The following is a 26,386-nucleotide window of genomic DNA, read 5'->3' on the forward strand; positions in this document are numbered from 1 at the left end:
TCGTTACACCAGAGTAAGGACATAGAGGAAAAAAAATCTTTCAATGCATTGACTATAGAATTCAGTTACTCATTAAAGTCCTTATTTGAACAGGATGCTTTCTCTTAGTAAGTATTGGGGCTTTTGCTCCGAATTGCACATGGGTGCCCAACCCCTCAGTGATTGCTATCCTAATGGCATGCATAAACAGTTTCATAAACAGCAGTGTTCTGCCTGCCGGCTGTCCAGAAGAGCTTGCTTATGCCTGGGAATCAGCATTTAGGTTTTATACTTTATGGCTCTCCAGTGGCATTTCTGCCCAGAGGTGCTGACTGTATTTGATGTAAATTACCTTTAAGCTGTGGCTGCTTAGAAGGAAATTCGATTTTGATACTCCTTGTTTTTATCCTTTACGGTGGGAAAAAAACGAAAAGGAAATAGAGGGATGCTTAGGTTTGGTATACATTCAAGAGTGTTGTGGTGGAAAACGGGGAAATCCTAGAAACAGGACAACACATTTAGGTTTCATTTGGTTTGGGTTTTTCCTGTTTAATGGAAGTGTGATAAGCACTTTTCCTGACTACATTGTTAGTGGATATCGGTCATTCACACACCATTCTTGATTCATAGAGAGACTTAGGTTGTCTTTGCTGTAGCTTTTCAAGGTGAATTTTGAGAGTAAAATTTTAGATTGTTACCCTAGAATGACAGGTAATTCACTGAACAACTTTCCTGGGAAAGAATTGGGAATATGTTGTATGTGTTTCACTCGTTTGGAAAGTCTGAAAAGTTATGTAATGTTTTCTCTTAAAATTGTCTTATTGTTAAGTACATTCTACTATTTACTTTGCAGGTAAAATATACCCAGGACCATAAACAGATGAAAGGTAGACCAAGTCTGATTTTAGATACACCTGGTCTGAGATATGTCAAAGAAGCACAAAATCATATTTCAATGGTAGGGTACAACCAGCTCCTTCTTCTCATGACTAAAACATACTAAGGAATGGCCCCACCCAGTGTACTGACGGCGTCGTTCACCATTAATCTGGATAACTAACAAAGCATGAATGCAAAGCAAAATGTGGATGGGCCCATCCATTTGAGGGGACTTTCTAATCACACTGAAATGTAATGGACATCTTTAGTCCTAATAAAGTAATTTTTCTCAGTGATATTTTGGGTGTGTTTTTATTTCTAACATGACTACTATAAATGCATTTTATGAGAAACATTTGTTTGGACTTCTTTTCAGGTAATTTTACAACAGAGCTTTGTATGTTTACATGTTGCAAAGAATATAAAAAATGTGTATGTTTTTTAAAGCAGTTTCATGAGGTACAATTTATACGCAATAAGGTTTATTCATTTAAAGTGTACAATTCAGTGGTCTATAGTAAAATTTACAGGTCCAATTTCAGAACTTGAAAAAAGTGTATGTTTTGAAGTACATATATCCATTTTTGCAATAATATACAAAAATTATACATATCATTATTTTTGACTCTCCATCTAATTTTAAATAATACTGTTTTCTTGGATAATTGTGTGGAAATAACATGTCATTTTAATACCTGTTAAAGGATCAAAGATAGAAAATTAATTTGTACCTAAGTTAGTACATTTTAGGAAATCACCAGGATTAAAAAATAGATGTATCTTTTAAACCTTCTCACTGATATACTGTACTGGTTTATATATAAATTTAAAAGAGCTGCTAACCATAATGATGGAAAACATTGTGAAAATATCAGCAGTTGATTCCTGATGCGAGAAAGTTGACATTTCAGACACTATTTTCGGAATAATTGGAGAAGATACATATATATGGGAAACAATCTAGATGCAGCTGAATCTAGATGCAGTTGATTCTAGACACATAAATGTGGATAATGATCTAGAGGCAGCTGCCATATCAACATTTTGTGAAGTATGTAGCAATCAGGAAATTTCAGATTGAGTTCATGTTGTTTTCCTTTTTTTCAGGTAAAGTATCATGAAGACTTTGAAAAGACAAAGGGAAGGGGCTTTACTCCTGTTGTAGATGACCCTGTGATGGAGCGAGTAAGGAAGAACACTCAAGTGGTCAGCGATGCGGCCTACAAAGGTGTCCATCCTCACATCGTGGAGATGGACAGGAGACCTGGGATCATTGTCGGTAAGCTGATGGTCCTCCTTGGCAGGTCCACACAGTTAAAAAGATTGTCCTTGGCCTAGCTTTTGAATCAGCCTACTTATTCACTAGACGACTCCTCATATGTTTGATGTGGTGCCCATCTAAGCACAAACCATGGGCTAAGTGTTATTGTTGGTGCCATATTGAATGGGATCTGTGGTACTTGCCAGGTTATCAGTGCCAATCCGTTCTGTTATTGGACCTTCTCTGTCTTTAATAACTTTCTGGCCTTAAGAGTGTATTTGTATTTAAGCTCAAATACAAGACATGAGTAATAACAATGGTTGGAAAATTATTTTGTTTTCCTTTTCGGTTATGTATTTGATCAATGCATTATACTGCAGACATCGTCTACATGGGGGACAGAAATAACAGAAAAAATCCAATTTTGGTTCTTTTACCACAACTAAAAGTGCTAGAGAGATTCTGATAGTATTCCATATATGAATAGCTTTTTTAAAAAAATATCTCTGAATGGGGATAATTGGGAGCTGTCTACAAATGCCATAAATCTGAGATGAAGGAAGTTTCTCTCCTCACTGTTCTTCTCGTCTGTCTGGGGACATCTTAGGAATGTAGTCTTGAATGGTGGCTGAGATAGCAGTGACCATCCCAGAGTATAAGGAAGGGCTAGAAAGACAGTTATTGACTTTTCAATACCTATCAACGGCCCATATTCCAAATGATTGTTGTCTGAATTTTCATAGCTAGTCCAGTCCTAAAGCTCAGGTAATATTTTTGGGAACCATTCCACAGGCTCATCAATAATCTGAGTGTTAGGTTAGCTTCTTCTTCACAGGGAAGAGCTTATTTTTTTTGGAACTAGTGAAAGGCCATTTAGACGTGGGCTGGGCAAAGAAGTGTGTATCTGACCGGATACTGTCTTAACATAAAGCAACAATACTGAGATCAGGGCACTAAGTTCCTTGAATGATTTAGTGAGTCTGAAAGTCCTTCTCACAGAGGGATTCCACACACGTTTGCACACTACTGACAGCTCTTCCACATCTTCCAAAGGTGACTTTGTAGAAGGATCACCGTAATTTGGATGGATGGGCTGAGATGTTTTCATTGAAAGTAACATGGTGTTAATTTCATTGCCTTGGTTTAACATCTCATGCGGGATGGTGAGAACAGAGGCTCTGATTTGTCCCTCAAGGGTGGAGAGAGATGCCGAGAGTCTGCACAGCTTACACTGAGGTCCTCTGCCCTAGATCAGGGCCAGGAGTGATGGTGAAATTCTTGTTAGAAACTGGGAGATTGTCTAGTCTTCAAGATCTCAGAATTCAGTACTCACTATCTTTGAGGTAGAAAACATTATTTATTTATTTTTTAAATTTCAACATATATGTCTTTAAATTATTCCCTTACTGGGAGTCACGTTACTTCTTCTTACTGGGGGAGACTGTTTTCCATTGAGGACTTTCTTATGAAGCCACAAAATGAAGTTCATTCAACAAACAAACTTCTGAGCCAGGCGGGGAAATGCAGTTTTAGAGATTTTCTGAACAATTCAGACTTAAGCCAATTTGTGCTGCTTCTACCTTTGCTGGAGGCTCTGCTATTTCCTAGTTGTGTACCTGTGGCCAGGCTAACTCCATATCTCTATGTCTTCGTTTCCCCCTCTATGAAACGGGATAGTAATAGTGCCTACTTAAATATGGCGTGATGTGTAAGTGAGTTACATTGTTGACCGACAGTGGTGCCCGCACGTAGTAGGAATGTGACCCTCAGAGCTCTACTTCTAGTTCATTAATTAATTGTTTTTACTCCGTAGCTAGATTTTTCACTCTCCGCTGGTGAGTACAGCGCTGTGCAGATTATTTTAGGACCTGAGCACCATTAGTTGGAGACACGGGTGAACCTGGAAGTTATTATATTTGGATTTTGCCTCTGACTTAAATAGGAGAGTGGACTGGCCTGCTCGGTCTGGTTGCTAAGCATGGCAGTGAACACATCTCCCGTCCTCTGAGAGCAGGAGGCTGCTCCTTGCTCATCTTTCCATCCCTTGTCGTTCTTCGCTCAGTGCTGTGCGTGCATTACTGCACTTTTCCCATAAATGTGTCTTGTGTGGGTTAAGCTTGCACTCGTGGGCTCCCAATAAAAGTTGGGCTGGCCACTTACCTACATTCTAAACATTTGTTTCAGGGAGAGAAGTTTTTGTTCTTTGTTTTCTCAGACAAAAACCTCTCAGTCATGAAGGACTCAGGCGTCCTTGCTCAGGAGTGTAAATCAAACATTTTACCTCTTTCAGCGTGTGGAGAGCACGAGTGTTGGGGGTTCGGGGATGCGGGGAGTTGTTGGTGTGTTGGGTGATGAGTGGCGGGCTCCAGGTGGCAGGTCAATGAAGAATAAACCAGGCAAGTGAACTTTGCTAACAAAGTTTTCTTACTAAAGCCTTGTGGATGTGACTGTCCCTTTGTTCTCCTCTGAAATGCAACGGGTTTGCTCATTACCGGTTTGCTGATGACATGCTTCTTTTTCCAGACTTGTGCTTGACTCTGATGCTGACTTTTTAAAATTCATTCTTGATTTTTTGATTTCTTCCATTTGGTAAAAGACCTCAAAGTTTGGCGTACAGATCCTGGCTCCATCTTCGACCTTGATCCCCTGGAAGACAATATTCAGTCTAGGAGTCTCCATATGCTCTCTGGTACTGCTTACATTTTGAGTTCCTCCCCGTTTATGTGGTTTTGTCCTTAGAGTGAAGCTACCCTGAGCGGTAGAGGCTCATGGTACCGACTCTGTGATGTAAATTGTAAAGCTGAGGATTTGAAAAACAAAACAAACAGAGAAACAAATACTATGCTGCTTTAAAATACCATTAATCATTTATGAAAGCAAACTCACAAAAGGGCTTTTTAAATATATTTTAGATTCGTTTGCTCTAGATTCACTTAGAAAGGTGTCCAGAGATTCCTGATGTCTGCTTTTCATTAGTGAATGTGATTTTATAGGTTTTTGGGGGCTTGCAAATGCAGTCTTTGGAGTGCACTAAAGTGCTGAGACAGAAGTTTGTTTCATGGAAAACACTGTTCCAACATTTGAAAGGTAGATGTTAAGAACCATATATAAAACAGTGGGGAGGTTTTCTAAATAGCATCATGAACGTGTTAAAATAAAATAGACTTTTAAGTACCCTTAAAATGTATCTCTGAGTGTTTGTATAACACAAAATTTATAGTGTATAGATATGCAGGTTTATTTGACTTTTAATTTAGACCGCATGTTTCCAATTAAAAGCAAAACCTGAATGGTTTGGCTATTTGGGGACAGTGATAGCATGGTTTAACATTTCAAGCTTTTAGATAGTGTTTAATAGACTGAAGCTGTGACAGTTATGCAATTATTTTAAACAATATAAATAGATGTATCCTATCCATTGGGTCTAACTCTATCCCCTGATTTATACTCCACATTTAATTACTGACATTAATGAAACTGAAAGCCCAAGGCAAAGTAGGGACTCTAATACTTTTGTAATCGGTTTGATCCACATCCTCTGCCAAATTGCCCTTAAACTTTCTGAAAATAAAGAAAAGGCAACAAATGCTGTCTGCTTGGGGATTATTGAAAATGATTATATCTAACCAGACGTTAAGTTTAATAGAAATATTTTAGTTTGCCAGAGTTTCTTAGTTCTTGTCAATTTCCCATCCCCCATTTCTCCTTGAAAATCTAGACTTACAACGAGTATGAATGATTGTTCAATATTTATACATTTGACGCAATGTGTGCTGACATTTGGTAGTAGGTGACTAGAGCTTGTAGTAGTTGAGCTTTGGGTTTTTTATTTAGTAAGAGACTGTTTTTCTTCCTTGTTAAACTTTTAAGTAATTTTTCTTCTTCTTCTTCTTCTTTTTTTTTTTTTTTTGTTCTTCAAGTCACTTACTCACAAACCTGAATATTTTCCCTCCAATATAGAAAAGGCGAATCACTACAGGAGACTCCGTTCTCGGTCTCACTCGAGCAGTACTTTTGGTACAGGTCTGGGAGATGACAAGTCAGAAATATCTGAGATTTACCCTAGCTTTTCATGCTGCAGCGAGGTAACCAGACCGTCGGATGAAGGAGGTAGCAAACATTAACCAGTCTCAGAGAACAATAATGCATTTTTGTAAACAAGTCACGAGTGCTTCTAACATTCTTTACCTTTGCACAAACATGGAGCCTGGGTGCATTTGAAAATTTTAAATTCTGTTTAGAAAGTTGAGTCCTTTTCTTTTAAACTACTAATTTGCATTCCTGCATGTTTGTTTTTCCTGTCTTGCTTCACTATTTTCACCACCAATGGATCTTTAATGACAGAAGGGTCTTGGGACCTGCTACGTGAGTCTGTTTCACAGTTGGATGTGATGGACACATGCAGCCATAGTGGACACTGGAGTTCTGTGGAGCTTCTATCTGATTTCCATTAAGTGATATTTGAGTTACAGTTATATTTAAGTTATAAGTTATATAAAGTTAAGTTATAAGTTATATAAATATAACTTATAGTTATATTTGAGTGACTAAGAGGGGTTGCTCTGAATTTGTATGCATTGCAATATCAATATATATTTGTAGACAGAGCTAGATCTTGCCGAAAGCAAATTGAATGTGATACTTGAGATATGAGATTTTTTTTTTAAATGGAAAAATGCTATTGATTATTAATAATCTTCCTTATATTTCCTGTAGTCATCCTCTCTTCTGTTTCTGCATCCAAGCTAGTGGGTTAGGTCTAGACCTTTTAGTTGAAATTGTTTTGGATGTTAAACTAATCCTGAGGATAAAAGTCTTACATCAGATGTTTAACACTGTGGTGCAGCTACATTTTGGTGCTGTGGACAGTGGGGTGAGGGGTAAGGGGCCAGCCGGGCATAAGAACTACTGGAATCCTGAATTTCCTTTTCAACTACAGAGGTCATATCGCTGGGAATAAATCCCCGAGGCGGGCAATTTTGATTCTGAGCAACTTAACATGGGGAACTTGGGGTGGGGGGGGGTTGGGGAGAAAGTAAAGTGAAGGAAGACCAGATGAGACCACGAAAACTCCTGCAGTTTTGTGGTGGTGATTTCCATTCATCTGAATAAAGGTTAAAATCAGTTACATCCCGTACTACTTAAATTACTCATTTAGGTAGGCCTTAGCTCGGTAGAAAGGTTTTTTTTGTTTTGTTTTGGTTTTGGTTTTGGTTTTTTGTTTTTTAATGTTTCAGCTTTACTGAAGTACAATTGACATATAAAGTTGGAAGATATCTGATGTGTCCATTGGGAAGATCTGACATATGAGGACATTGTGAAGGGACACCACCCACCCCCTCTCCCCCGCCCTGTCTAGTTAATTAGCCCATCCATCACCTCACAGAGTTCTCTCTTATTTGTGTGTGAGAGAACATTCGCGTTCTACTCTCCCAGCAGATTTCAACTAGGCAGTACGGGGGTGTCAACCATTGTCACCGCGCTGTACATTAGACCCTTGGAGTCTATTCATCTGAGAGCCCAATGTGTGTACCCTTTCCAGCTCCCTGCTCTTTCCCCCACTCCCCAGCCCCTGGCAGCCACTTTTCTACTGTTTCTATAAGTTTACTTCTTTTCTTCTTTTTAAGATCCCGCCTTGCTAGAAAGTTTTAAAAGATCTCCTTTCTCTACGATTCTAGTGAAGAATTTGTCAGTTAGTTTTGCTCTCCTGTAGATAAGATAGGCATGGGCGATCTCCCTTTTCTGTAACTGCCTCTCTAGCAAAGGGTTCAAGTAACTTCTTGAGTTTTTTGATTAGGATTTAGGGTTCTTGATTTCTCCCTTCCGTGTCCTCTCTGGTCCTGGAGGTGCACGATACTGTTGATGCTTGATGAGATGAACAAAACCTAGAGCAAATACAAGAATAAATTTTGATCCATCTTAGTCAACGTAGCTCAGTGCAGCATTTTACAGTTGATGCAAGGTAACTTGGAGGCTTTGCTTCAGCAGTGACCCTTCCCCTTGTCTGTGTACACCCAACACAGAACTCATTCATTTATTCGCCAAATGTTTATCGAGTGTTCTTTGTACCCCAGCCAAGAGCCGGGATCTGGCGATGCACATAGCAAACAAAAGAGATGCGCCTTTGGTTTAAGGGGTTAGAGTTTGGTGGGGGGCCCTGACATTAAACAGATACTGACCCAACTCCTATATAATTAAGAACAGAGCAAGTGCTGTGAGGGGAGAGCATGGGGGCTACAAGATGTGTAACAGGGGACTTCCATCTGGCCTTGATGTCAGCGAAGCCTTTCCAGGGAAGGAGGATTTGAGCAGAAACACCAGTGCTCGATGATGTTAACTAGGCCAAGGGGGCTTTGGGAGCAGAACGTCTTTGAGAGAACAAAGAGAACTCTGAGACAGTGTGTCAGTGAGGTGTTCAAATGGAAGTGTCAAGTAGGCAGAGTGCAGAGGGAGGGCTCCATGGCACACAGCTGTGGGAGGTCTGGGATGAACCTTCCAGGAGAATTCAGACCCCCTCCCCCATGGGTCCAGTCCCTGTGCTGCTGTGAATTCTCCATTCTCTGCCTCCAGGGCTGCACCTTGAGAACCCACTATTGTTCGATTAGCCATTCTTTCTCCTCCTCTGCCACGCCTTCTTTTTTCTAACTATTTCTAGCAAAAGGACCCTCCCTATACTATGCCCAGCTGAATGAGAAAATGTCTCCCTTGAAAGATGGTATATGTAAATATTCTTACAGTTATGCCAGAATGTAAGAGTAACACATGGTTAATAGGGAATAATTACATTTTTTTTTAAATGGAGGAATTTCTGGGGCTCCCGGGTGGCTCAGTTGGTTAGGCGGCTGCCTTCGGCTCGGGTCATGATTCCAGGGTCCTGGGATCGAGCCCCGCATCGGGCTCCCTCCTCAGCAGAGAGCCTGCTTCTCTCTCTCCCCATCTCCCTGCCGCTCTGCTTACTTGTGCTCTCTCTCTAGCTCTCTGTCAAATAAACAAATAAAATATTTAAAAAAAAAATAAATGGAGGAATTTCAGACTCCATGGGAGGGCAGTGAGCTGGGGGAGGAGATTTCTGGCAGGAAGGTATGTCTCAGGAGCTTAAATAATGTCTTATAAGATACCTTTAAAGATGCCTTGTCATGCTCATCCCTCTGTTATAGGGCCAAGACGCTCTGCTCGTAGTGACATTCCCTATTTTGGAAAATAGTTATTGAGGTATGAAGCAAAAGTCAAGATGTGTCAGTAAGTGTTCTAATGCACATCCAAGTGATGGTGGTACCATAAGATATCTGCATTAATTCAAGAAGAGTTCGGACTACATGGGAATAGACGCCCAATTCCATTTATTTTAAGGGAAGCAGGCGCATTCTATCGATTGGCACATCGTGTCTCTATTCAGATGATTAGTGATGTAGCAAACCTAGTATGTTCAAAACAATATCCTCACTCCCCGCCTTCCCCCACAGGAACCTGCTCTTTCTCAGGTTCCCAGTTTGCTAAGTGGCAGCCGCAGCTGTCCCGATCTTGAGATCCAACCCCGTGGAGTCATCTTGGGATCCTGTCCTTTACTCATACCGGCCTCCAACCCATCAGCAAATCTTGTCAGCTCTACCTGGAAAAATGCATGCAGAATCCAAGTGCTCGGGACCCGTCTGCCTTGAATCATCACCGTAGCCTCCAAACGGCTTCCCGCTTCTGCTCTGGCCTCCCCCACTGCCAACCCTCCGTTCTCCACTTGGCAGCCGGAAGGAGCTTTCTGAAACATAAGTCAGACCATGTCTTTCTTCCACTACCATTTCATTCTGAATATAACCCAGACCCTCACCATCACCTACAAGGCCCTCACCTGCTCTGGGCCCTGGCTGCTACTCTCACCTCATTTCCTCCCATTTTCTGTCTACCCCCATTGTCCTGTCTCCTTGCTTTACTCAAACCTTCCAAACAAGCTCCCATTTTTGGGCCTTTGGACATAAAGTGCTTCCCTGCCTGGAACATTCCTTCTCATCCCTGTATTTGCTTTTGCCTAGTCCCATTTTTTTCCACGATTCTGCTCAGATGTCACTTCATCAGAGAGACCTTCTCCAATGACCAGAGATAAAATAGTGCCCATTCCTTTCCTGTCTGTCTCTTTACCCCCCTTCTTTCCTTCCATTAGCACTTGGCACTCCTGGAGATATTATATATTTCTTTTATATTTGCTCATCTGTATCTGCTTTGCTAGAATAGAAGCCTTACAAGAGTGGAGTTATTGGCTCTTTTGTTCACCGATCTCTCTCCAGCCCTTAAAATTAATGCTCAGCAAGTATTTGGTGAATGCACAAAATGGCCAAATTAATATTTTTTTCCTGCTCATTCTTTTTTTTTTATGGAGGTATAATCAACCTATAACATGGTATTAGTTTCAGGTGTACAACGAACTTAGATCTTAAAAACTAGAACTACATCTATAAATATATATACACAATTATTTTTTAAAATATAAGTCTACTGTGGAAGGCTTTTAAAGAAATTCTTCCATTTTTGTTTGGATGATGTTTTGATATGTTTCAAGGACATTAAAGCATAGCTGAAAAAAAAAAAAAAAACCCAAAACCCTAAAACGGAAACATTCCCAGTATTGTGTTTTGTTTTGTTTTCCCGATGAGAAAGGGAAGGAGTAGTATTCATGACTTTTTGGTTACTTTGAAATTTAGGGTCCCCTTTGAAATGTGTACTATGCTGGGTCCTGGTAAAGAGGTGCTGATTGACTCCACAGAAGGAAGAAACTTCCATGATCTTGATGGCTATTTGATGAAAACCTTTAGTGTCTTGAGTAAATCATATGCGTTGCTTTAAATACCATTCTAAAAATTGAAAAGAATTTTAAAACCATACTTGTTAGTGGTAAGATGAAGAAAAAAAGAAAATGTAAGTATTCAGAAATGCCATTTTTTGGGTCCAGATTTTGTTGATTTTTTTTAAGATCTAGATTAGGATTTTATATGATGGAATGCACTAAGTCCCAGAGAGAGGCCCTGTAATAGTGGGTTCTCTCCCTGCCGTGGAGGGTGTGTGTGTGTGTCCATGTTGCATTGCAGAGGACACAGCGCCGGGCCACAGGGCAAGAGTGTGGACTTTACCCTTGCTCTCGCCCACGTGGTTTGAGTTCTCTGGAGGCCACCTGACGTTATAAGGCACATCTGTAACCAGAAGGCTATGGAACAAGAACTCTCTAAGAGATTTTACGTTCTCCTAAGCTAAGTGCCATCAGTTTAAATAAACTTTTTTTTTGTTTCCCTCTCGCTTCTCTATGTGTGAGAATGTGTTTCTGTTTTAAAAATAATCTGTTGTACTTTGTGAATTAAGTGGCTGGGCAGTTAGGCGAGTTATGTTTTAGGGTCCTTCCTATGAGTCAGAGGAAATTCTGATTTTTGGGACAAAGCGTCAAACAATTGGCTCCTTTCCTTGAGGCAAAAGTACCCTGTTTTCATTGTTCACATTTGGTTTTCATGAGCATTAACATAGAGGCCCTCTCCTTTAAGTGTGTATCATTGTTTCCATTATGTGTTTCTCATGATATTTTCTCCCTCTTGCTTTGATTGCTGAATATTTTCATTTTCTTATGTGATTATTTTGGGCTTTCTTACTCTTCCATCTACTTTCCAAGGTATTAAGTTACCAAAGGATTTTCATTTTACATCTCTACTGTGTTACTTTGATTCAATAAAAGAGGTTTTTATTTAAACTTGATCTAATTTTGTTTTGATTCTTGAATAGTATTATTTGAAATTATCTTTATTGCCTTTTGGTATCAGATTAGGTTAACTCATTTTCACTTGACACACGGTTCTGTGACTGGCAATTCTCCTGATGGTTCACTGAGAGATTTTCTTTGATCTTTGTGTTTGTCTTCAGGTCACTTGCCTGCAACATTTTTTTGCCTTCTGGTGCAGAGATTTCTTCTGTTGCCCCAAACTCACAGTGGTCCTTGTTGCTAGTATTTGTGTTTACAACCTTGCCCAGGGTTTGCCCTTCTCAGTTTGAACTGGAGTTCCATTTGGCTTCAGGTATTTTGTGTTTTCTGATTCCCTCCAGAGCCTACGAGGCTATGGGAGGGCGATGGGGAAGGGAAAGCAGATGCACTTTTTAAGACAGACATTGGCGGTTTTCCAACCCTGTGAAACTTTTCCATTTTGTTGAGAAGGAATCTGATGGGGATGACCTAGTCCTGCCTTCACTGATGAAAAATGAGGTTCTGAATTCTGTGACTATGCCCGCAGGGTGGTGCTTATAGCGTTCCAGCCCAGGCACCATGTCCTCAACAGAGGTTAGGTTAAGGGAGATGCGTTAGCACCTTCTGGAACTCTCCATCGATTGCCTGGAGGTGGACCGAGAGGGTGATGCACCAAATAGGGAGCCAAGTACCCGAAATCTATGGGTGTTTTAAGAGCACCCATAATGCCATCTGTTCATTCACCAAACACTTATCTCCCCGATGCATGAGACACTAAAAACAGAGAAAATAAAGATATAGTTACTGGCCTTGAAGAACTCACCTTCTGGTGGGAGAGCTGGCTGCATTAACCCATTGCGCTCAGGAAGGCGCGATGTGGAGTGACACCTGGAGTCAGAGTTAGCCAGGTGCGGAATGGGGAAGGAGTGTTTTTGGCAGAAAATCAGCAGACAGCAGAACACAGCACATTGCTTGCTGTGTTCTGGCATATCGGAAGCCCAGGGGCTGTGTGTCGGGGAAAGGGGCTGAAGACCAGACCAGAGCGTGGGGAGGGCCAAGCCAGTCTCTGCAGACAGGGTGCAACCAAAATCTCCTTTCTGGGCACGCTGCGTGGGCTCCTGTCCTGCAGGAGATTTAGAGGCTGCGTAGAGCACCAGTTCGTGAGGCTGGTAGGTCACTGGGTCTCTGACTTGGAAGTTTAACCCACTCTGGGAGCTTGTCTCAAGATCTCGTCTGCACTGGCTGATTGAGACTCTGCCACGAGAACGGACTCCATGGGCTCCAGGTGACCAGAAGGCCTTCTGAGCAGTCTTGCAGAGGCGCTCGTGGTGCAGAGACAGCATTGTTGGTTTTTATTTGAAGTGTCACAATGTTTCTCATAGCTGACATTCATCACTGATATAGAAGAGCAGGAATGTCAAAATCATAGCCCCTTCTTACTCTCAGGACTTCCAGACTCCAGACAAAGGAGCCCACAGATGGGTGTTGGATAGACAGCTCAAATCTTATGTCAGAACCAGTGTCTTATTTCCTGTCTTCCCAAACAAACAAACACACAAACATCTGTTCTTGTCTCTCTTCACCATCACAGCTGATGACACAATCATTCAGAAAAATATGCCAACAAAACCAGTGGCATCCTTGTCGCCTTTCTTCTTTCACACTTTACATTCCAGCCATCTGTACGCCCGCTGGCCCTGTTCACGACAGAGCTGTGCCCAGTCCAGCCTCTCCTCACCAGGTCCAGGGCTCCCCTCCCATCTCTTTGAGAGCTCAGAAATAGGCTCCTGGTCTTTGTCATTTCATTCTCGCCCTCTTTGATCTGGCCTTGGCCTGACTGCCAGTGATCCTTTAAAAACCTGCATCAGCTCTCATCATGCCCTTACTCAAAATTCTCTAATGTTCCACTTATGCTTCAGCTGAAGCTCAAGAGCCACAGGCTACAAGGTGTTACATGGACTGGCCCTTGGTCATGTCTCCAGTTTCATCTTCTCCCAGACTGTCTGCTGTAGCCACCCGGGCCATCTGGCTGTTTTGGCACGTTAGGCCTTCTCTGGCCATGGTTCTTTGCCAGCAACACTCACTGATGCTTCGTGGCTGGCTTCCCTTTCTTCAGGTCTCTGATTAAATCTCAACTAATCAGAAATGCTTTCCTTGGGACGCCTAGGTGGCTCAGTTGGTTAAGCAGCTGCCTTCGGCTCAGGTCATGATCCCAGCGTCCTGGGATCGAGTCCCACGTCGGGCTCCTTGCTCATCAGGGAGCCTGCTTCTCCCTCTGCCTCTGCCTGCCATTCTGTCTGCCTGTGCTCACTCTCTCTCCCTCTCTCTCTCTGACAAATAAATAAATAAAATATTTAAAAAAAAAAAAGAAAGAAATGCTTTCCTTGACTTTTCTACCTAGAGAGATCTCAACCCACTTCTCTACCTAGAGAGATCTCAACCCACATACAACTCCCTATTCCTTTACCCTGCTTTATTTTTCTCTGTAACTCTTTTTTTTAAGATTTACTGAAGCATTGTTGACATACAAAATTTGCACCTGACGTCCAAAATTTTGATGGGTTTGGACATACGCATAGACCCATGATACCATCACCACAGCAAGGCACTGACCTTGTCCACCACCTTGAAAACTTTCCTTGTGTGTGTGTGTGCGTGTGTGAGTGATAAGAACACTTAACGTGGGAGCTAGCCTTTTAACATCTTTTACAGTACAGAGTAGAGTATTGTTAACCGCAGGAATTGTGTTGTATTATAGATCTCTAGAACTCATTCATTTTGCATAATTGAAACTTTATACCCATTGAGCAACAATTTCCCATTTTCCCCTCCCTCTGCCCTTGGCAACTGTCATTCTGTTCTCTGTTCTATGAGTTTAACTGTTTTAGACATCTCATATTAACAGAATCATGAGGTATTTGTCCTATCATTGGCTTATTTCACTTAGTATAATGCCCTCTAGGTTCATCCATGTTGTCACAAAGGGTAGGATTTCTTTCTTTTTTAAAACTGAATAATATTCCATTGTATGTCTATATCATTTTCTTTATCCATTCACCTGTCAATGGCCACTTGGGCTGTAGTTATATCTTGGCTATTTTGAATAGTGCTACAGTGAACCAGGATCAAAATCACAGTGAGATATGACCTCTTATCTGTTAGTTTGGCTGGTATCCAAAAAAAAAAAAAAAACCCTCAAAAAACACAAAAGATAAATGTTGGCAAGGATGTGGAAAAAGTGGAACCCTTTACACTATTGGTGGGAATGCAGAATAATGCAGCCACCATGGAAAACAGTATGGAGGTTTTTCAAAAAATTAAAAATAGAACTATCCAGCAATTCCACTTCTGGATATACATCTTTCACTCTTTTTCTACCTGATATTTCATTATGTACTGATTAATTATGGCTCTCCCAGAATATAAACTCTATTAGAATGGAATTTTTCTGCCTGCTTTGTCCTGAATTTTATAACTAGTATCTTGGACAGTACCTACAAAACACTTAATAAATATTGTTGATACATAAATATATTCAAATTAAAGTTTGGTCTGAAATACAAAGAAATAGCTTTGCTACATGTGCTAAATCATTAAAACTTGGTGTTAGTCTTTATTAAGTCTAATTAGAGCCAGGTTGGTTGAGGGTAACAGTGCAAAAGTAATGCTTATTATAGTTTCTTTAAAAAACAGGAATGTAAGATGTATCACTGAAGCGTAACATTGTAACCTATGTTTATTACAAAGCCCGAGTTGGCCCTGAACTTTCGTAACCAAGCAATCAGTAAAGTATTCCCACCTTACCACTTCTGTTCTCATACAAATACTTCTCATTTCAGTGTTTTATTTCACTTGTGACAACTGCCCTTAGTAGGGACTTAATAAAGTGAAAGTGCCCATCAGAATTCTGACATTCATACCTCGTATGGCTTCTGTCTCAGCGTACTCTAGTTTACTGTTTGATCATGAACTCCACAGTGGCAGAGAATGAACATGCCTTTTAGCTCTCTTTCCAGTACCTAACTCAGGTTGGGGAATGCTCCATGAAGAAATGGTGAATGGAAGGAGACAAAATGAGAGGACAAGTCATCTCTTTCCTAGACACAGTGAAGTCCACAGAATGTATCCTTAATTCCTAAGGATAATAGGCATCATTAAAATTTCAATTTACCATTAAATTGAGAACAGAAATATCAAATACAGGCACAATAATAAATTCTTAGTATATTTTAAAAGTGATGGATTTGCATCCAAGCAGCAGTGTTTTGAAATCTCCTTTAATATGAACAGTGTCCTTAAAGCCACAATCCTTTGCTCAGTATGTGCATTAATGCCCATTGAGGATTTATGTTTTATGATTTACAGATGGCATTCTGCCCCAAATTCAGCATTACTGGTTTTTAATGGTGAGCGTGGTTTTAAAATTAGATAACCAGAACGACCAACTAGAAAATGCACTCCTGATTTTGAACTCTTGGCCTTCATTTAATCTAAATGTACCAGTATTTCTCTTGGAACCAGTACTTTGTTTTTCTGGTTACTGATCAGCAGGCTTAACCCTCTGAAAAAATCCAGTCCCTTCCTAGCCTGACTTCTGCAAAGGAAATACCTTCAACAAGAAACTTTTAGTTGTACCAATTCCCTACTGTATTTGAGCGTTGTTTCCAATCTGAATTTGAGAAGTGTGTGATATCCGTCAAAAAAAAATGTTGTTTTAAGTGTCCACATTGAAGTGTAGGAAGATTTAAAGAATTGATGACTGGGATACTTCTGTGACAAATTTCAGAGATAAATTTCAGTGATGAAAGTATTATATAAGAAAATAAATGAGTCTTTTGTAACGGAAGAGTCTGCTGCTGCCAATTACATGATCATACTTAGCTATTGATCTAGTGCCTATAGAAGCAGCCTACAGGAAAGCACACCCTGCACGCTGTTAGGAACTTTTAGTTAGTCCTGTTGTACCCCCAAGAAAAAGGATCAGGGTTCTGACCAAATTCAAAGTCCTTAGAGAAACTCCTATTCCTGGTATCATTAGACTGGGAATGAAGGAAACGTCCTAAGTTTCCTTTTCCGAGTGTGAAGTTGGGAAAAGGATCAAATACTAATGAATAGCACTTGTTCTGAGACACACATGTGTCTTTCATTGATTTGCCAAAATTAAATCAAAGGGTTCCATATGTGTCTGAAGGAGAAACATCTGACACTTAAAGTAGCAAACAATAAAACTTTAAAAGTATATTTCCTGCGAAGCTGAGCTGATTGGGGGAAAAGAGAAGGTTTGATCATCAGGAAGGAGATAGATGTGGCCCACAGCATATGCGTCCAAGGGGGAACTTTAGAAGAGCTTTGAAAATGGTACAGTGACGCACGCGGAGAGGGAGAGAGTAGCTTTTCCGTATTGGTGAACATTAGTAATGAAAATGGAAATAGTTCTTTTTGGTATGTATGGATCAAATTTGATGTCCGGATTGGGTAGTAGACTGAGTATACGTGTGTTACTTATGTATCTGTATTAGATATAAAACAGTCATAATGTTACCTTTGTAGTCAAGAATTTCCTTGCTCTCCCCGACTTCCTATTTCATCCAGGTGCCCCACGTCCCTCCTCCCCAAGCCCCAGGCTAGGAGGTCATGAGGATTGGATCCGGACTTTAGATTTCCACGGGCTGCTGCAGCTGGGTGCTGGACTGAGTTTTTGCGTTTTGTTTGGTCACGATCTGCAGTTGTCCCAGCTCATTGTTGCGTGGTTCCCCTCTTGCGGCCAGATTCCCTACTCCTTAGTGCCTAATCCTGTTCCAGAAATATTCCTGATCTGCCGATGCCACATTCTTCAGACATTCTGGTTTTTGAACTTTGTCTTCTACCATGTACCCGACCCACGCTTAGTGAACTTATTTACCGGCCCATTGGACTCTTACCTGGATCCTGTCTTCATGTCTTTAACACTGTGTGCCTTTGATTCCAGTGAACTCTTGCTCATTTTCCTACCCAACCGTGACTTTTACACGTGCCTATTTGCTTAGCCCCAGCCACGCCATATAAACTGAAGCTTGGGCTCTAGGAGAGCCGGACAATCTTTTACATTCGTTTCCCCGCATTTCCCTATCTTCAAATCATGTCAGGGACCCACTGGTTCCATTTCGTATATGTCTGTTGCTCGAAAAAAGTGTTATACTTGCTCATTCAGAAGTATTACCATTACTGAGATGTGTCTACATGTGATATTTAGTGTGGCTTGTCACTAAAGGCATCTCATGTAAAACGGTATCTGGGAACGACTCGTGGATTGGTCATATTCTAAGAGTCGGTATTAGAGTTGATCAGCGCAAGAATAAACCAAATGCACAGTCTGTTTTTAAGTCTTTAAAAATATGCTATGAAAAACAGTGTTACATATGTTTATCCGATAAGTATTTATAAATATCCTCTACAATGGCATAATGAGACTTCCTTTCATTGTACTTGAATAATGAATCTTTCTAAATGAGATTGACTCACACAATATCGATGGTAGTGATAACTGAGGAAAACTGGGATTTGCTATGAGCTGACTTTACAGTCATGGCATAACCAAAAGCTAGATTCAGCGCTGTGATTTACCTAATGGAAACAGTATCCTGTGTCCCTGTTATCCTTAAATTCTTTTTTTTTTTAAAGATTTTATTTATTTATTTGACAGAGAGAGATCACAAGTAGACGGAGAGGCAGGCAGAGAGAGAGAGGGAAGCAGGCTTCTTGCTGAGCAGAGAGCCCGATGCAGGACTCGATCCCAGGACCCTGAGATCATGACCTGAGCCGAAGGCAGCGGCTTAACCCACTGAGCCACCCAGGCGCCCCTATCCTTAAATTCTTTATTGTTTTCATCTTATCAAAGAACTGCCCCAAATGATGTCTTTCTTGTCAGAAAACTACAGATATCTTTTATACACACACACACACACACACACGTATATATATTTCCATGCTGTGCATTCCTTTCTTTATTTTCATTTTTGTTTTATTTTGGGACACAGCATATATGTGTATGTGCAGTTACATACCTCATTGATTTTTGTGCCATGAGAACATGATATTCAAGACTATAATTTGGGGCAGAAATTATTTCCTTTTCTCTCAGCGACAATCCTACTTATATCTGTGGTTTGTGTTATAGTTACAAGTTGGGGAGTTTATCCTGGATTAGATAGCTAACAATGAGAAACAAATTTGAGGGAAAAATACACAAGTTGATATTTAAATCAAAATGTAAGAGTAAATTGGCTACATTATTCTGAAGCAAAATAGCAGATATTCTTTTTTTTTTTTAAATTTTTTTATTTTTTTCAGCATAACAGTATTCATTATTTTTGCACCACACCCAGTGCTCCATGCAATCCGTGCCCTCTACAATACCCACCACCTGGTGCCCCCAACCTCCCACCCCCCACCCCTTCAAAATTCTCAGATCGTTTTTCAGAGTCCATAGTCTCTCATGGTTCACCTCCCCTTCCAATTTCCCTCAACTCCCTTCTCCTCTCCATCTCCCCTTGTCCTCCATGCTATTTGTTATGCTCCACAAATAAGTGAAACCATATGATAATTGACTCTCTCTGCTTGACTTATTTCACTCAGCATAATCTCTTCCAGTCCCGTCCATGTTGCTACAAAACTTGGGGATTCATCCTTTCTTTCTTTCTTTCTTTCTTTTTTTTTTACAGCTTTATAAATATATATTTTTATCCCCAGGGGTACAGGTCTGTGAATCGCCAGGTTTACACACTTCACAACACTCACCATAGCACATACCCTCCCCGATATCCATAACCCCACCCCCTCTCCCAACCCCCTCCCCCCATCAACCCTCAGTTTGTTTTGTGAGATTAAGAGTCACTTATGGTTTGTCTCCCTCCCAATCCCATCTTGTTTCATTTACTCTTCTCCTACCCCCTCGACCCCCCATGTTGCATCTCCTCTCCCTCATATCAGGGAGATCATATGATAGTTGTCTTTCTCCGATTGACTTATTTCGCTAAGCATGATACCCTCTAGTTCCATCCACGTCGTCGCAAATGGCAAGATTTCATTTCTTTTGATGGCTGCATAGTATTCCATTGTGTATATATACCACATCTTCTTTATCCATTCGTCTGTAGATGGACATCTAGGTTCTTTCCATAGTTTGGCTATTGTAGACATTGCTGCTATAAACATTCGGGTGCACGTGCCCCTTCGGATCACTATGTTCGTATCTTTAGGGTAAATACCCAGCAGTGCAATTGCTGGGTCATAGGGTAGTTCTATTTTCAACATTTTGAGGAACCTCCATGCTGTTTTCCAGAGTGGTTGCACCAGCTTGCATTCCCACCAACAGTGTAGGAGGGTTCCCCTTTCTCCGCATCCTCGCCAGCATCTGTCATTTCCTAAAATAGCAGATATTCTTAACTATAAATCTCTCTAGTTCTGTTCAAACTACAGTATGTCTTAGTTTACTTTTGCCAGAGAACATTCACAGACATTTTTTTCTAGAGAAAAACCAGCTAATTTTGAAATGAAAATGCACTGCTTTTCTGGGCTTGTGAGACTAAGTTTAACTGGCTGATCATTTAAAAATAACTAATTTTGTGTTTCTTTCTTTTTCTTTTTCTTTCTTTCTTTCTTTTTTTTTTTTTTTTTTTGATATTTAGGAACAGGAGAGCCCCAAAACAATATTTTAGAAATTCTTACTTGGGGGCAACTAAGCCAAATATATAAATGAAATGGTCAGGTATGATTCACATAAGCATAGTTTTGAAAAGTACATAATCTACATGTTTCCTTTTATACTTAATAGGTAATTAGGAATCTTTTACATCTGATTTATATTTGACTAACACAACATTATAAATCTATTATTTAAATTCAGAGAAAAAATGGTTAAACAATCTTCTGGACTTAATTATGTTTGCAAGTAAATTCTTAGCATGTCTGTAGAGCTTGTCACTATTCTGATGCTGACTTGGGGAAATAACATTTTGCAGCCTGTGTCCTACAGAAAGATTTTGAAAATTGTCAGGTGGCATCATGATGGGGCCTTCCTCACTCAGTGGGAGAGTGTTGAAGTCATATTAGGAGATGGGGCTTGAGCACAGACTTGAAACTATTCATACAGAATAAAGTGACCAAAGGAAGATTGCTTGGGCTAAAATAGGATACTATTGAAAAAGGGAAGAAGAAACATACACACACACACACACACACACACACTCCAGAAACTTATCAGATGCCAAAATGACCCTTAAAAGAAATTTGAAAGCCATTGCTTCAGAAATAATGCTATTCCCTATGATTTGAGCTGGCTTTTCCAAAACGAATGCCTCCTTCTCACTATAATTTCTTCCCGAGCTGTTCTAGCACCCCTCGTCAACCACAAACACCCAAGCTTCCGGTGGCATTTGTACCCCCAAGTGTACCACAGAGAAGTCAGTGAGAGTGAGAGTCACCTCTGTGAGCAGAACGAAGCTGCCCCGCGCACCTCTCCACACATTCAACCTTTCTTCTCCCGCCTTTCCCTTCCTCTCCGGTCTGCCCCGCTGCAGGAGTGAGTGGTCAACTGTGGGCTCTTCTGACTTCACATAGAGGCTTCAGTGCTAGAACCTCCTCTGCTCCCCAGACCACAGAGCCCTCTTTCACATTTCTGACCTCACAGTGTTCATTTGCAAACTGATCTTATTCTGTCTTGTCATTTCTTCCGTATCATTTTGGTGTCATATGGTCAAGCGTTTGGGTTCTAGAGTCAGACCGTTGGCATTTAAACACTAACTCCGTGGGGCTCTGATATTTTTTTACCGAGTTACTAAATCTCTGTAAACTTCAGATTCTCCATCTGTAAAATGGGCACTTTGCCATGTGTAAAGTGGTGATGGTTTCTCCAGCTAATGCATGCGACACACTACACATAGGGCCTGGCGTGTTGTAAGTAGGGGGACAAGCTGTGCTAACTGGCCTGAGACCAAGGGGCTCCCAGACAGCAGAGCTTCCTTTGCTGCAACTGGGGGAGTCCTGAGTAAACTGAAGTTGTCCTCCTACTTGTAATATTTCATTTATTTAAATGGTATTGTGTTCATATTTGATATTCCTTGGAAAGCAGAGTCCTGTGATGCATCTCTCCCCCACTAAGTTTCACTGGGACACATACAGGTGGTAAAATACTTGCACATGTTTTGGATTTTCTCAAAGGAGGGTTGCTATTGTAGTAATAGCATTCATCTAAGAATAGAAAATGAAAATAAAGATGGTATTGGGGTATAGTTGGAGAAAATTGTTAGGAAACTAACATTGGCTTGAGGGATAATTTTTGAATCTGTAAAGACATTTTTTTGGCTGCAACTCCCAGCCCCCGCCTTCCCTCTGAGATGGTAACCAGGTCCGGTGCTGGTCAGCCCCCAGGAAGTGGGGTCGGCTTCTCCGGTCTGCCCTCCTTGGACGGTGCTTCACGGAGCTTGCCTTGCCCTGAGTGCTGCATGTTAGTGGCTGAATGATTCTCCAGTGAGCTTCCTCGCCCTGAGATTTCTTCCCATAATCCCTCTTTGCTTCTCCAGTTCAGGGTTAAACATTTGCCTCCACAAATGCAAACAAGTCATGGGGGAGATACATGTTTTAGCCCCTTCCCGCCGACACAATAGAGTGGATAGCTAACAACAGAAATTGATTTCTCATGGTTCTGGAGGCTGGAGGTCCGAGACTGGGGTGTCAGCATGGTTGAGTCTGGAGAGGGTCCTCTTCCCAGGTTGGAGACGGCTCTCTTCTCTGTGTGTCTCCACCTGATGGGAAGAGAGCTAGCTAGCTCTCTGGCCTCTTGTGAGGGCACTAATCCCATTCATAAAGCTCCATTCTCATGACCTAATCACCTCCCAAAGGCCACACCTCCCTATAACATCTTGGAGGTTTGGATTTCAGTGGATGAGTTTTTGGGGAGCTGGGGGTAAACAAATATTCAGTCCATTTCAGGGAGAGAGTGGGAATTTGGGAATAACATATAAAGGGTCACATGAACCTCTTAAATTTGTGTAGGGTTGGGGAGAAGGAAGCTGACAGTAACTAGTGGTTCTTTGCCGTGGCTGCTCATTTCAGTCACTTGGAAGCCTTCAAAAATAAGACACCGATGATCAGTCCCTCCCACCCCCACCCCAGAGATTCTGATTTAATTGGTCTAGGAGACCTGGACATACCATGGTTTTATTTATTTTTTTTAAGATTTTTATTCATTTATTTGACAGACAGAGATCACAAGTAGGCAGAGAGGCAGGCAGAGAGAGCGAGAGAGAGAGAGAGATGGAAGCAGGCTCCCCACCGAGCAGAGAGCCCGATGCGGGGCTCGATCCCAGGACCCTGGGATCATGACCCGAGCCAAAGGCAGAGGCTTTAACCCACTGAGCCACCCAGGCACCCCCATACCATGGTTTTAAAAGATCCCAGGTGAGTTCCATACGCAGCCAGAGTGGAAACCCAGGAAGTAACTGACTCTCCCTGTCTCTGTTCCCTTTTCCTTCCTACAACTTCTGGCCATTGCAAGAGCTAGAAATTTAACATATGAAACAGTAATGATTGCTTTTATTTTTACATATGATTTCCAAAGTTTGAGCACTTGTTTTTTATGGCAGTGATGATTATGCATGTCTTTAGAACTTGGTGGTTTCAACTCAATTGTAGATTATCTCATTTTTATGATAAAGTCTGTTTATTCTTGGTTTATTATGCAGCAAGCTGGTTTCTTAGGCACTTGTCTCTTCACAGCTTATAATTAAAAACCAACAAACTAAAACCTGGAGGCAATCTGACTTGTTTCTCTCTTCTGCAGTGAAGGAGAACTTTCTATAGTGCTCAGAATTCTATCAGATTAAAAAAAAAAATCATCCTACTGCTGTATTTGGCATGAATGTGGGTTCAGTACCCACCTGGGGACTGTGGAGAGAATCAGATGTCACGAGGACCTGAGGCTCTGATTTGGAACCCTTGATGGCACCTGAAAGAGCTATTTGAACAAAAAGGCCCACATCATGGGCCTATCTGATGACCAATTAGCTCAACCACCTTGCTCATGGCCTAGATGAGATCTAATAAGGGTTTAGCTCATTATTTAATATTTATTTCACCACCAGCAGTATCTTCATACTTTCTCATTTATAGTCATGTCTTCATTCATTTTAGCAATTCCCCTGTGATTGTCCAAATCAAGATTCTTTGTCTTTAAAAAACAAAACAAAACAGAACAAAAACAAAAACACACACACACATACACACACAAAACATCCCACAGCTCATTAAGTTCTTTGACCCCCATTAGCTGATAAAACTGTAGTCAACTGTTAAAAAAATATGACAGTAATGTCATTGCATCCTATATTCTTTATTGGAAAGCTTCTGAAGGGTAATTTTTTCCTTATTCTGATAAAAAGCAAGCCTCTGAGAAAAACCCCCAAATTATTTTCTCTGTTTGTGTTACATCTGTAGTTAGCTAATTGTTACAGACTGAATGCTTGTGTCCCTCCCAAATTCACATATCAAATTCCTGAATCTCAGGGTGATGATTTTAGGAGATGTGGCCTTTGGGAGGTGACTGGGTCAAGAGGGTGAATTTAGTGCCCTTATAAAAGAGATCCCAGAGAGCTCCCTCATCCCTGCCTGCCATTTAAGGACTTGGGAAAAGGAAGCAGTGTATCTATGAGCCAGGAAATGGACCCTCCTCAGACACTGAATCTGCCAGCGTCTTGATCTTGGACTTCTTCATCTCTAGAACAATGAGAAACAATCTGTTGCGTCAACTGCCCAGTGTATGATATTTTTATTTTTTTATACCAACCCTAATGGGCTAAGACATCAGTAAGGCACTACTTTTATTTCTATTTTTGCCTTTGGAATTTGGCCATCTACTATGACACTGTTGTCATTGTGAGGCTTTCAAAACCTCCCCCTCATTTTGAAGGACATCAGACCTTTATCCTGGTGTTCCTTCTGTGCAGAGACCATTGCTCTGCTGCCTTCCTGCTTAATCTCCTAGCCTCCGTATTTTATTCTCTAAAGTGGGAATGATACCTATTTTACATAGTTTTTCTAGCAACGCGACATGGCAATGCAGGACACACTGTGCACACCAGGGACACTTCCATAATCCTCCTCTTCTTTTATCTACCCCAAAGGAATTCCCCACAGTAGGCTGGCTTCTTTTTGAGAATTTTTTCTCCTTTATTATTGTCGATTTACTCTACTGTGCATGTTTACACATATTTCCTTATTTTTCCAGTTTCAGATTTATGAAGCCTCCAAAAAAACTTTTCTTCTTCCATTTTCACTTTCTATTTAATGATCTTCTTGTCTACTTACTTCTCTGTCTTGGTTTTATCTCCTTTCATTGTAAGGAGAAGCATTAAATAGAAAATATTACTATTGGCTGCTCGTGGAAGAACTTTATTGTGCTCTAAAAGACAGATTTTGTCCGATTGACTTATTTCGCTAAGCATGATACCCTCTAGTTCCATCCACGTCGTCGCAAATGGCAAGATTTCATTTCTTTTGATGGCTGCATAGTATTCCATTGTGTATATATACCACATCTTCTTTATCCATTCGTCTGTAGATAGACATCTAGGTTCTTTCCATAGTTTGGCTATTGTAGACATTGCTGCTATAAACATTCGGGTGCATGTGCCCCTTCGGATCACTAAGTTTGTATCTTTAGGGTAAATACCCAGCAGTGCAATTGCAGGGTCATAGGGTAGTTCTATTTTCAACATTTTGAGGAACCTCCATCCTGTTTTCCAGAGTGGTTGCACCAGCTTGCATTCCCACCAACAGTGTAGGAGGGTTCCCCTTTCTCCGCATCCTCGCCAGCATCTGTCATTTCCTGACTTGTTAATTTTAGCCATTCTGACTGGTGTGAGGTGATATCTCATGGTGGTTTTGATTTGTATTTCCCTGATGCCGAGTGATGTGGAGCACTTTTTCATGTGTCTGTTGGCCATCTGGATGTCTTCTTTGCAGAAATGTCTGTTCATGTCCTCTGCCCATTTCTTGATTGGATTCTTTGTTCTTTGGGTGTTGAGTTTGCTAAGTTCTTTATAGATTTTGGACACTAGCCCTTTATCTGATATGTCATTTGCAAATATCTTCTCCCATTCTGTCAGTTGTCTTTTGGTTTTGTTCACTGTTTCCTTTGCTGTGCAAAAGCTTTTGATCTTGATAAAATCCCAATAGTTCATTTTTGCCCTTGCTTCCCTTGCCTTTGGTGATGTTCCTAGGAAGATGTTGCTGCGGCTGACGTCGAAGAGGTTGCTGCCTGTGTTCTCCTCGAGGATTTTGATGGATTCCTTTCTCACATTGAGATCCTTCATCCATTTTGAGTCTATTTTCGTGTGTGGTGTAAGGAAATGATCCAATTTCATTTTTCTGCATGTGGCTGTCCAATTTTCCCAACACCATTTATTGAAGAGGCTGTCTTTGTTCCATTGGACATTCTTTCCTGCTTTGTCGAAGATGAGTTGACCATAGAGTTGAGGGTCCATTTCTGGGCTCTCTATTCTGTTCCATTGATCTATGTGTCT

General features: G+C 41.0%; 1 protein-coding gene across 6 annotated transcripts in view; it reads left to right on the forward strand.

Moving 5' to 3' along the window:
• NEBL (nebulette) overlaps positions 1 to 26,386 on the forward strand; it is a 373,419-nt gene that overhangs the window by 336,020 nt on the left and 11,013 nt on the right. For 4 of the 6 annotated variants that reach the window (XM_047739978.1, XM_047739977.1, XM_047739976.1 and 1 more), the window contains 4 exons: positions 833 to 937; positions 1,966 to 2,137; positions 4,716 to 4,808; positions 6,080 to 6,229. In XM_047739978.1, coding sequence (XP_047595934.1) covers positions 833 to 937; positions 1,966 to 2,137; positions 4,716 to 4,808; positions 6,080 to 6,229 — 520 coding nt within the window. The remainder of the gene's footprint in view (positions 1 to 832; positions 938 to 1,965; positions 2,138 to 4,715; positions 4,809 to 6,079; positions 6,230 to 26,386) is intronic. The other 2 variants (XM_047739980.1, XM_047739982.1) reach the window with 2 other exon arrangements.

This window comes from Lutra lutra, chromosome 8, assembly GCF_902655055.1.
Source record: "Lutra lutra chromosome 8, mLutLut1.2, whole genome shotgun sequence".
NCBI lineage: Eukaryota > Metazoa > Chordata > Mammalia > Carnivora > Mustelidae > Lutra > Lutra lutra.